General features: G+C 34.7%; 1 protein-coding gene across 1 annotated transcript in view; it reads right to left on the bottom strand.

Moving 5' to 3' along the window:
• Positions 1 to 12,718, bottom strand: part of LOC115218431 — a 598,209-nt gene that overhangs the window by 20,814 nt on the left and 564,677 nt on the right. The window contains exons 9-10 of the mRNA XM_029788240.2: positions 10,472 to 10,536; positions 1,506 to 1,580 (exon numbers count right to left, since the gene is read on the bottom strand). Coding sequence (XP_029644100.1) covers positions 1,506 to 1,580; positions 10,472 to 10,536 — 140 coding nt within the window. The remainder of the gene's footprint in view (positions 1 to 1,505; positions 1,581 to 10,471; positions 10,537 to 12,718) is intronic.

Below are 12,718 nucleotides of genomic sequence, written 5' to 3'. Positions count from 1 at the left end.
AAGGGCACACGTGTTTGGGGAGCAAGCTGTTGATACGATCAAGTGGAAACCTCGTCGTCGTAACCGACGGAATGCCAATTTAAGCACTTAAAAACAATGGGAGACTCTTTTCGTGGGGTGGGGCGAAGAATTTGAAAACTTATTAATTTTTTCAATGCCCCTGTCCTAACTCTTTACTACAAATTTTGTCCTTTTTTTTTGCACTACACATGGTTTTACGATGGGAAAAGCGTTGGGGAGTTTTAAAAAATGGGAAATCAGCGATCACTATTACAATCCCCACTTTATTTTCTAACAGAAAATGAAACGCAATTTAAAAAACAATAGTGAAGCCATTTAAATTTTTTTCATTAAACCTGCCTCTCCATAAATTGAAAAATATCGAATTTCTTTCGAAATATTTTGAATCATAGTTCTAAAATACGGACAGTTCAATTCTGCAATTTATTTCTGTTTATAATTTCAAGATAATATTCAGGTGGAATTGTTGATTTAAGGAGGTTAAGCTGTTGTTTCTAGTACATCACACGACCACCTGGTGCCTTCCTAGTTTCTTTGTCGCTCTGACATGTATTGATGTTTTCAATAGTTTCGTCCCCATAAACACATTGTTTTTTTAGAATCAAGTAGAGTTAGCCGAAGAAAAAATAGTTCCCAGACATTTAAATGTTATTTCTAACATATCGAGATTTTGGGGGTGAGGGCTCGATGGTCTTTCGTCGGTTGTTTCAGAAGTCTATGCATGCGTAACCGAACATATCCCATACGTAAAACATCAGGTGGTTTTGACTTTGGAAAGTAGAAAGAGCTGAGGAGGGGGCGATAGAAGATGTTTTTTAAGAAAAATTTTAATTTAAAAGAAAAAAATTTTTACATTCTATCTGAATTTATTTTTCAAAATTCCTAATGAGAAATCGGGGTGGGTAAAACAAATATTGTTATATTTCGGATTGTCATACTCTCGTATTTTTTTTTTTTACAATTAAACACTCGCACTGTATATTCGTTCTTCACTTTCATTTATTTTATCCTTATTATTGTTAACAATGACCATCCCCGCGAAATACAACAATATATATATATATATATATAATACAAATAAGAAAATGGAGGAACAAATTAATTTCAATCATCAACTTACAGATATTACCATTTCATATTATTTATTAACTATATAAATAGGAACATGAAAATCGAACAAAACAATATACATCAATATGCAAATTATTAATACCATAAGAATAATACAAATAAAATGCTCCTTACAGCTGTTTCTTACTTTGTACTATATATATATATATATAGTACAGGCGTGTGTGTAGTTGCGTACGCATGTCTCCATAAACGACAAATATATATATATATGTATATATATATATATATATATAGAGAGAGAGAGAGGCAGAGAGAGAGAGAGAGACAGAGAGAGAGAGAGAGAGAGAGAGAGATAAAGGAGAATAAATATATACAGACATAGATATGTTAAATTTCAAAATATTACTTACGTAACAAATACAACGTGGAGGCTTTCACCAACTGTATGTGTTTGCAGGCATCTTTGTCATTATGGTAAGGTGAGCCTGAGAGAAATGAAAGAAGACAAATGCATTACAATCATATTATAATCTAAATATTTAAGGTATTGTTTATTGTAATGTGAACCACACACAATCGTATCTGTAAACTCATTCATAGGTGCTTGTGTATAGAACCACAGGATACTCCAGGACAAATAGGAATTATTGTGTATATTATGTGTGTGTTTGTGTGAGTTGATACATATCTCTCTATATACAAACGGCAAAATGTCTGTGTGCGTGTCCTTTATACAAATCCACAATTTTTCAGTTAGAGGGCTCGCACTTTCTATTGTCATTCAAACTCATCCAATGGTGGTCGTGCACATCTTTACATTTCCCCAGTCACCCCGTAAAGCCATTAAAAAATCAATAGAAGTGACTTTTTTGTGAATTCTCTATCCAAAGCCCAATCAAAATGCCTGAAATTTGATACGCCAATCGAATGCCAGCTAGATGTATGTGATTGGTCGGAGATTTGGACAATACTCGCGTGTATGTGCGCCGGGTCATAGTGCTAGTATATAATAAAAATATATTCAAGAGGAGATTCCAAGAAGGTTCAACACTTAGTATAAACACATATTCAGCCATAAATCGATGTATATCAGTTAATAAAATATATTAAGGTATCAGTCATTAAAATATTCAAACATATTAAAAATTTATGAATACATAAATATATACAAACATAATAGAAAAATCAAATTGAGGTATAAAAATGTTGATGTATAAAATTATATATAAATATTATTAGATTAAAAGCGATGTTAAAATCATTAAAGAATAAAAATATAACTCCGTAAATAATATAGGTAGTCCAGTTTAAATAATTTAGTTGTGGTGCTCCAACGGCCGTTTCAGGGTACAGTAATCTATATACATAAATGTGTAATGGTGTCTGTCTGTCTGTGTGTTTGGGGTTACTATAACTCCTCCCACATCGTCCAACAGATTTTAATGATTTTTAGCACAGAGGTAGATCACATGCCCTGAAGTTCAGATAAGGCCGGAATCTTTGAAAACTCGATAATGCTCTGTTGGCATCGATTTATGTGAGCTCAATCGGGCGTTTGAAAGGAAATTCCCATAACGATTTTATTTTTCCTTACAACTTCTGCATTTTTTGTCCAATTTTGATGAAAACCGATGTGTTTGTGAGGCTCGTGGCAGTACGTTGATGTCAGGACATGACACTGTCAAAAAATCGATATATGAAATGTTTTACGGTATTTTGCCATCTCATTTCCATCTTTAAAATTTCCACTCCACGCAATATTTTCTTGTTCGAGCTCACTGATCATTGTTACATTCTCTGGTTTCGCTTTGATATATATATATATATATATATGCTGATCCTCCTGCTTTGGCGGATGCTACCGTTATATGCCTGCACTGGTTGTAATTCTAGATAGATGTGTTTGCTTGTATGTGCCGTTATTGGTACGCCAAACACCCTGCCACAATCATGTTTTGATACGCTCTTAACAATGATCTCTCTTCTCTCTCCCTTTCTTCAATATATATATATATATATATATATATATATATATATATACATACATATGACATACCCTCCTCATCAGAATATTGGAGACAGTCTCTGAACATTTGGCGTGGTGAACTTATACAGCCAAGAAACTTTAAATAATGTACATGTATGTGTGTGTATTGTTGTATCTAGGGACAGCCATTATGCAAAAACTATATGTATATATATATATATATATATATATATATATATATATATATATATATATATATATAATTTTTGCATAATGACTTCCCTAGATACAACAATACACACATATATATATCATCTTTGCATAATCATTCCCCCTAGACACAACGATATATATATAGTTTCTGCATGACTCTCCCTAGACATTGTATATATATATATATATATATATATATATAATACAGACAAATGTGAATATTTACATTCACTGGTTCAGAGTTACATCTACATACATACAACAGAAGCAATCAGACATACAAGCAAGCAGAGAGACAGACATTTATAACTAGCATATATAACTAAGTTAACTAAGTTAATCGTTCACTATGGATAATTTCATGGACTGTTTCCATGTGATGTTTGGCAAGAAATTCAGTTTTAGTTTTGTGTTGATGTAGTTGTTGTTGTTACTTTTTTTTTTACCATTTCTTTGCCTTTTGTTTTGTTCTTCATCATTTATGCAATTTATTGAACGTGTTTAAATGTCGCAGATCATGTCATTTCGAAATAACGGAATACACATAGCCAGAAATAGTTACATCTTTACTAATAGATATTCAAAGATATAGTTACGGATGAAATATTAGATGTGATAAGGACAAATATATGTGCATTGAAACAATTGAACATACGATGCGTTGTATATGCATGACGTTTTATGTAAATCGAACACAGTATAAAGAGAAATTGTATTAATGTAATAAAGACCTTTTGTGATATTTTCAACATTAAAGTTTAATATAAATGAGGGAGCGACGAAGTTTAAATGTCTCGTGGTCATGGAAACCAAGCGATAAGCAACTGGACTGTAGCAATTAATCCCAAATAGATTATGGTTGTTATTGCTAACAAATTCCCGATATACCATATTGTTTTTTCAATCAACATCTAGCTTCATCTTAATTACTTCTTGCTGACACAACAATCTTACCAATATATATATATATATATTATTTGCAGGATCCAATAGAATCTAGGAATTTTAAGGACACCAAGGTAGAGTCAAGGGCAGCATACCCATGTATCAACTGTATATGGACACTCAGTTACTTATTAGAGTTTATATGAAATTGTTCTTCCTGTTAGGGATACTTTCACAAGTATAAATACACGAGACGTATAGGTACAATCACACAACTACATACTTCGGCATGCAGTCAACTGTTCCCTCTAGGCTCAAGATCCAACTGCTTTTTAGACAAAGTCGTTTCGATAAAGGAACCGTTTCTCAAAGGGAGGTAACACTGAGTATTTTAATAGGTATATCTAAAATAAAACAGCTTCTGACAGTAGTTTTAACAAATAACTTCCTTTTTTCTTTTTCCTTCTTTTATGAAATCCTTTGCGAATTCTACACATCGCTCGAGCAAGGATCCTAACTAGTTCATAGAATAAGTTCGATAAGTTTTTGCTTCTTTCTCCTAAACCAGCTACCTATGAGGCTATATGTTAGGTTATATTTCTTTACGCTACGTGGGTGAGTGGTTGTCAAGAAGAGCACTACAAGGCGGCGAGCTGGCAGAACCGTTAGCACGCCGGGCGAAATGCTAAGCGGTATTTCGTCTGCCGTTACGTTCTTGTGTTAATAAAGTAGCGTGCCGTCGCTGAGTTCAAATTCCGCCGAGGTCGACTTTGCCTTTCATCGTTTCGGGGTCGATAAATTAAGTACCAGTTACGCACTGGGGTCGACGTAATCGACTTAATCCGTTTGTCCCCTCTGTATGTAGCCCTTTATGGTCAGTAAAGAAATAAGAAGAGCACTACTTTCTGAAGTGACCCATTTTTTATAGTGGAGCCATCATCACAATTTAACGACCACTTTTCCATGCTTGCATGGGGCAGACATAATTCGTTGACACAGATTTCTTTCTCGGTCAAAGAACCTTCTTGTCTTCAAACACCACTTGCTTCCAATCGCGGTAATAGTTCCCCACAGCTGGACATGACTTTCGTGGGAAACTGGAAACGAACACCACCACTGGTATGATGGTGACAGTCGTTTACAACCAACACATGATATCAAAATACATGTGCGCGCACATCTATTTAGCACTAGGTTTTTGCAGTTTCCGTCTACCAAATCCACTCACAAGGTTTTAGTTGGGTTGGGACTGCAGGAAATGACGCTTGGTTAGGGTACTGGTCGGAAAACAAACTTCTCAACCACACAGCCATACCTGCGCTTATATTGGAATATGAATAAAAAAAGTATATAAGAATTTTCATAAATCTGTGAGTGTACTAAGAATCTGTGAATGCAGTAATATATTGAGAAACCATTAGTAAACTCATACGTAGGACATGAGATCCGCTCTTTCTGCTGCCGAAGTAAATATACTGAAAGTAAAACGAAAGTATGTCTTACTTTTAACTACTCGCTATGATTTTTGCCTCGTGCTATATACTGCGGTCACCAGAACGTGACTAAAAATTAATAGCATATACTCAGGAGAGTGGTATGCATATAAAGTTTACTGCTAACATTCCGTTTTAAATATTATAGTTGATGGTAAGGAAATATAACTGTCGAGAGTCGCAGTAACTTGATATTACTGCGAACTTTAACGTTTTATTATTGTCAACAGTTGCATACACATGAAGGCCGATAAAACATTTATCACTTTAGTTTTGTATGCAAATTATATGTCTCCTGTGGATGGCTTTTACAGAGATCTCCAGAAAATTTCATAAAAGACCAAAGGGAAATTCACAAATTAGATAATATTATTGTTCTACTTTCTGAATTATCAGAATAAGTGTTTAAGTTGTATATGTGCAAGAAGTATTCGAAAAGCAATATTGGTCAAGATTGCGGAATCGAAAAATGGTTACGAAATTGTGCCGACTAATGTCTGTGTAAAGTGAAACCGATAACTACTATTCTCAGTAGATGAGACATTTAACACTTTCAGTCGATAGAGAGTCCATTGCAGAGTCAACTGACTCAATAGACATCGCAGAAAAAAATATCCCTCCAATCACACACTACTCACTTGAAAATGGAGAAACTACATTGAACAGGATGGTCATGGCTAGGATATCTGTTATAATACCGTATTTACTTACATAAAAGGCGAACAAACATATTAGACCCAAATTTCAGCTGCGCATATTCAGGAAATAAATATGCATTAAGACGTATGGGAAGCCCAAATTTACAGGGTAATTTATGGGACAGTTACTAGGAAACAAAAGTGTGTTTTATATACACTTCAATAAGGTATATATATATATATATATATATATAATATATATATATATATATATATATAATATATATATAGATATACTCACACACACACACACATATAATATATATATATATATATATATATCCAGGAACTTAATCTCCAACAAAATGCACAGCATTCCATGGGCTCCTCGTGAGCGTTTGTCGAAAAGCTTGCTGTGCATTATATATATATATATATATATATATAATATATATATATAATATATATATATATATATATATAAAGAAGGATAGTCAGGGAACGGATGGAATGCTTATGGTCGTATGTCGCAGGATAATAAATGATATGTGATTAACCGGTTGTTAGGACATTGAAAATATCTATTAGAGAATAAAATGAATTTCAAGCACCTTTATTTAAGTCTTACAATAATTTCGATGCATCGCACTGATATACCACATCAATAACATGAACAACTATATATATATAACTGCATTATTAATGGGATGATCCAATACATATGCATATTCATAGTTTACAGTTTCGTTAAGGTAAGATCAACAAAAATTTACTCCATTCAGTCAGGGGCGATAAATATCATTTAAGGTATGGAGGTGTGAGCTACTTATGGTTTCTTGTCACGAAGAAACCTGGCTAGACAGATTCAAGTTCTGAGCACATGACCTGTTCTATTTGAAAATAGAACGCTGGTCTCTCATGTACCAGCCTCTTGATTTTCAAAGGTTCAGAGTCTCAAGATTGCTTGGAGACACAAATCGCATTATAAACTCCTACCTAGCCACGTGTCTTCATAGCAAGAAATTATCTGTAGCTCTTATTGTTATTCTATACATGAAATAATATATATATATTAATATGAGTGCGTGTTTGATTGTGTGTGTTTGTTAGAGGTGTACTAACTATTGATGATTAAAATATAGGCGTGTATAATCAAAGGTAGAATGGACTTTATTCACTAAGGAAACTCTCTCAGGAGAGAGATTCTCCTCATAGACAATGTGCACACAAAATTTTTAAAAAATGAAGTTGGACCAAGGATGATACCATAAGTCTGTATGACACGTGTTTCAACATTGCTATGCTTCATCATCTACATAGACCAAATTCTTCTGTCACGGCTCATTAAGAACTGCCATTCTAATATATACAGCAAACAATATATTTGCTGTTGTGTGCAAAGCTTTGTCAAGCCGAAATTAATTGGAGGATGAAAAGCAAAGTCAACACCGGCGGAATATGAAATCAGAACGTAAAGATTGGCAAAATACCTATTTCTTTACTACCCAGAAGGGGCTAAACACAGAGAGGACAAACAAGGACAGACAAACGGATTAAGTCGATTATATCGACCCCAGTGTGTAAATGGTACTCATTTAATCGACCCTGAAAGGATGAAAGGCAAAGTCCACCTCAGCAGAATTTGAACTCAGAACGTAGCGGCAGACGAAATACCTATTTCTTTACTATCCACAAAGGGCTAAACACAGAGAGGACAAACAAGGACAGACAAACGGATTTTAGTCGATTATATCGACACCAGCGCATAACTGGTACTTAATTTTTCGACCCCGAAAGGATGAAAGGCAAAGTCTATCTCGGCGGAATTTGAACTCAGAACGTAGCTGCAGACGAAATACCGCTGAGCATTTCGCCCGTTCTGCTAACGATTCTGCCAGCTCGCCGCGTTAATGATATTAATAATATTAATAGCAACAACAATATGTTTCTTGTGTAGTTTCTCAATGCGGAATGAACTTGTATCTAACAGTAAAATCTTATCTATAGGACAAAACATTTCAGTATACCATGACATTAAAACTATCAATCCCTTTTGTTTCAGAGTGTAATATTTCACGGGAAATAAAACACGTATCAATACAACATGGTCTATTGAATTAGATAACATTACCATAGCATAAGTATTGACAAGTTATTGAATGTACTTCAATGGAAAATAAATATGAATGAGCATACAGATACTTATAAGTGTGTGTGTGCATGTGTATGTTCATTTGTATTGATAGTCCGTTTCATTTCCAAATGAGAATACAGCGTGTTATCTAAAATAATTATATTGTTTATTCCTACTGATGTAATAAATATTCATGTTTACAAAATTTAATACATATACATATCATATAGGCGCAGGAGTGGCTGTGTGGTAAGTAGTTTGCTTACCAACCACATGGTTCCGGGTTCAGTCCCACTGCGTGGCACCTTGGGCAAGTGACTTCTACTATAACCTCGGGCCGACCAAAGCCTTGTGAGTGATTTGGTAGACGGAAACTGAAAGAACGCGCCTGTCGTATGCATATATATGTATGTATGTATGTATATATATATATATATATATATATATATATATTATATATATATATATATATCTGTGATTCTGTGTTTGTCTCCCCAATATCGCTTGACAACCGATGCTGATGTGTTTAAGTCCCCGTAACCTATCGGCTCGGCAAAGGTAACCGATAGAATAATATAGGCTTACAAAGAATAAGTCCTGGGGTCAATTTGCTCGACTTAAGGCGGTGCTCCAGCATGGCTGCAGTCAAATGACTGAGACAAGTGAAAGAGTATACAATTCCACAGACACTTATAGTATTATCGTATTTGTTGCTGTTGTTGTTTACCAAGAGAATGTGACATCCGGGCAGCCTTTGAGTTTGCCGCCTCTCAACCTCAGCCTATACAGGCTTATACATTATACCTAAAAGTACTGCTCCTATACAGCATCGCATGGGGTAGAGCTTTCCCTCATTCACCACCCTTGCTACGCTTCCACCCCGACTCGGCCTCAATAGAAATAACCTATTTCTTTTCTTAAAACGGTGAGGTTTGATAAGAAGGAAATTTTAATGTAAGGCGGCGAGCTGGCAGAAACGTTAGCACGCCGGGCGAAATGCGTAGCCGTATTTCGTCGTCCGTTACGTTCTGAGTTCAAATTCCGCCGAGGTCGCCTTTGGGTGGATAAATTAAGTACCAGTTACGCACTGGATTCTATGTAATCGACTTAATCCCTTTGTCTGTCCTTGTTTGTCCCCTCTATGTTTAGCACCTTGTGGGCAATAAAGAGAGCAAAAAAGAAGTAAATTTAACTGCTATATCCAGCATGCTGAAGAACTGCGTAGATGATCCCATGTCGACTTGCTGTTCATCGTTGATTGATAAAGTAACAGTAGGATACTTGATTACAGTGTTCTGTATTAAAGTGATATCTAAGTTTCTACCAGTGAGACATTTGCAAACATTACTGGTTTTAATTTAATACTAAATTTTCATTAAAGTGTGATTGCCTTTGAAACGCAACCGTTAATTCGTTTCGACAACATTTTATTACAAATTTGCTCTGATAATATTGTCAGAAGAAAGTAGTTGCGTTATTCACCAAAGGAATCGTTCATCTAATTATAATAATTTTCTGTCTTCAATATATACTGCCACTGGGTAAATTTCTATAATGAAATAATGTAGAACATTCGGAAAAATAAAATTAGAGATTTGAAACGATAGCTTAAATTAAGGAAAAATAAATAAGGCTTTCCCCATGATTTGCAAAGTTTTTAACGGTACCAGTTGACTTGCACATCCATATCGTCTTTAACATGAAAGATATGATGTATTCGAGTGTTATTGTTGAATTATATTGGTTTTACTTATTTAAATATTAAAAGCGAAAATGTCTATATTCTAAAAATGTATTTACAGATACCGCGATAAAAAAATGTGATGTATAATAAAGAAGGTGTAAAAAGGTTAATACATTAATACAAACAGACACCATGCTATATACAAACAAAATTATACAAGCAGGTGTCTGTGTGCACAAATGTAGTTGGGAAGCAGCCGCTTACACACACACAACAAACATACACGAATAAATATAATGATACAGCGACTGGATGTGTGTATAGGCAACAGGATATACATACCTATAACCATTTTGAAGAATGACCGAGCAATCAGTTCAATTTTCACGCATTGGTACTTTGATACACTGCAAGAGAAAGTTTGAAAGAATTATTAGATTATCAAGCTTAAAAAGTGTATTATATATACATATATAAATTTTAAATGAGTGTGAGAAATTAGATATTAATTTAATTAACATCGATTTCACACCAGTGGTCTAGCATATAAAAAAGCTGAAGTTTCAGTAAAAATTGTATTATATACATATTAGAGGGAAACCACTATGTGGATACCCTTACGCTAGAAATAGATCCGCTATGGTTTTACAACTCAGAAATATTCTCAAGAAAAATTTATGCAAGTAAAATATTTATGTAAGTAAAATTACGTAATATGTTAATAGTCGAACATGTATGCGAATAATCCCTCTTTTTATTACTTTTTCTTTTGTCTTGCTCGATTACGTTTTGGTTGTTTTGCTAAATTTTTCTAGAGAACATTATTTAGTGGTAATACCATAGCGGATCTATTTCTAGCATAAGGGTGTCCACATAGTGTCTTCTCTCTAATATGTATATATATATAATCTGTAAATAATTATAGACTTTAACATTATAAGTATTCACAGTCTTAAGAAAATAGTCTAATATTGGGGCATATACGCCCTCGACTGAAAAGAAAATGGTCCGAGAGCTTATATACCCCCAATATTAGGCTATTTTCTTTAGCCAATACACGGTGAAATATTATAAATTATCCACAGAATGTTTAATCATCACCGGTTGAAAACTTCCTGGCTTTGGGTAAAAGAAAAATACAGGAAGATCAGTTAATTATGAATGTATTCAACATATTCCTCTCTGTTTCACACAATTATCGCAGCAGTCTTTCAGTTTTTCTAATCCTTGTAAAAGAAATCGTAATGTTGGGCCTCCAATCAGGCCTTCGCGATACCTTAAAAACCATGAACTTTTTACACCCCCCCCCCCGTGTGTGTGTATGTGAGTGTATGGTATCAAATCTTTCTTACGAAATATATGGGGCTGCAACTGTGAAGTGCTCGGAATATCCGGGACGAACGATAATTGAAGAGATTAATTCAGAAACAAATGTAGGCCAAAAATTCTTTTGCCACTTGACGAAATTAAACATCACAATGACACACACTCTATCCTTCTTTCATCCTCTCTCTCTCTCTCTCTCTACGATGAATTTTCATAACAAATATCGTAGAGTGGTAATTCTTTAAAGCCAATTTTTATAAAAAAGCTGCGAACAATAAACTGTTTATTCATTGTATATTGTCCCTACCAACGAGTGTCAAACCAATTCACATACTGAGATTTCTCGTATAAACATTTGCAGCGTAGTAGTAGGTAGAAACTATCTACAAAATGTATTTGTAAAAGAGAAAGGCTATCCAAAATTCTATGCGATACAAAATGCCTGAATGTAAAACTGGCCAAAACAGATAAAAGAAAACGGAGTGAAAGGAACAGTAACAGCAGAATATATTTCCTAAAGCTGCTGAAAGTCAGTGATAAAGTTGCTAACGCAATGCACTAGGCGAGGTGACAGTCGTTAGAGGTTGGGGAGAATTCCTTGCCTAATTCATTCTGACTTGCAAATCACATCCAGGTCAAAATAGCTTTTCATCCTTTTGGGATTGATAAAAATATGTATTAACCCAGGGTAGGAGATGGGGAAATTACAAGAAAACTTGACTAGATACTTTGTAGTATTTTTCCAGGCCTTTGAGTTCTGAGTTCATTTCCTGCTACGACCTTCCTGGGATTGTAGACTTAGTTCGTTGGGCGGACTAAATCTGTGGAGAGGTGAGAGATCACAAACTTTGTTCGTCGGATGGAATAAGTCTGCTGTCTACAAGATGACAGACCACTGGCAAATTGGGTGTATTCAGCGAATCTCACTCTGCTCCTGTTGAAGCAGTTCTGGGAACTTCTCACCCTGCCAGGAGAACCGATTTTTTTTCCATTCTCACATTTCTATACCCATGTCTATGACAATACTTCATACTGAATAATTGAGATCGTAATTATGAAGCTGTATCCATCCAAGGCACCTACTATAAGGTTTCATTACACTTGAAACTTATAGGAGACATTTAGAATCCTGTTCTCAATTCGTGGAATATCTTTTACCGTTCTCACTGGTATGAAACACTGATGCGGTTTCTATCCTTAGTTTAAGTGATATCACTAGACATGCGCTAATAATGCATCACTATAAAAGCGTGAACGACGTGC

The sequence above is a fragment of the Octopus sinensis genome, linkage group LG13, assembly GCF_006345805.1.
Source record: "Octopus sinensis linkage group LG13, ASM634580v1, whole genome shotgun sequence".
Classification (NCBI taxonomy): Eukaryota; Metazoa; Mollusca; class Cephalopoda; order Octopoda; family Octopodidae; genus Octopus; species Octopus sinensis.
This window is presented reverse-complemented; position numbering and strand designations above follow the sequence as displayed.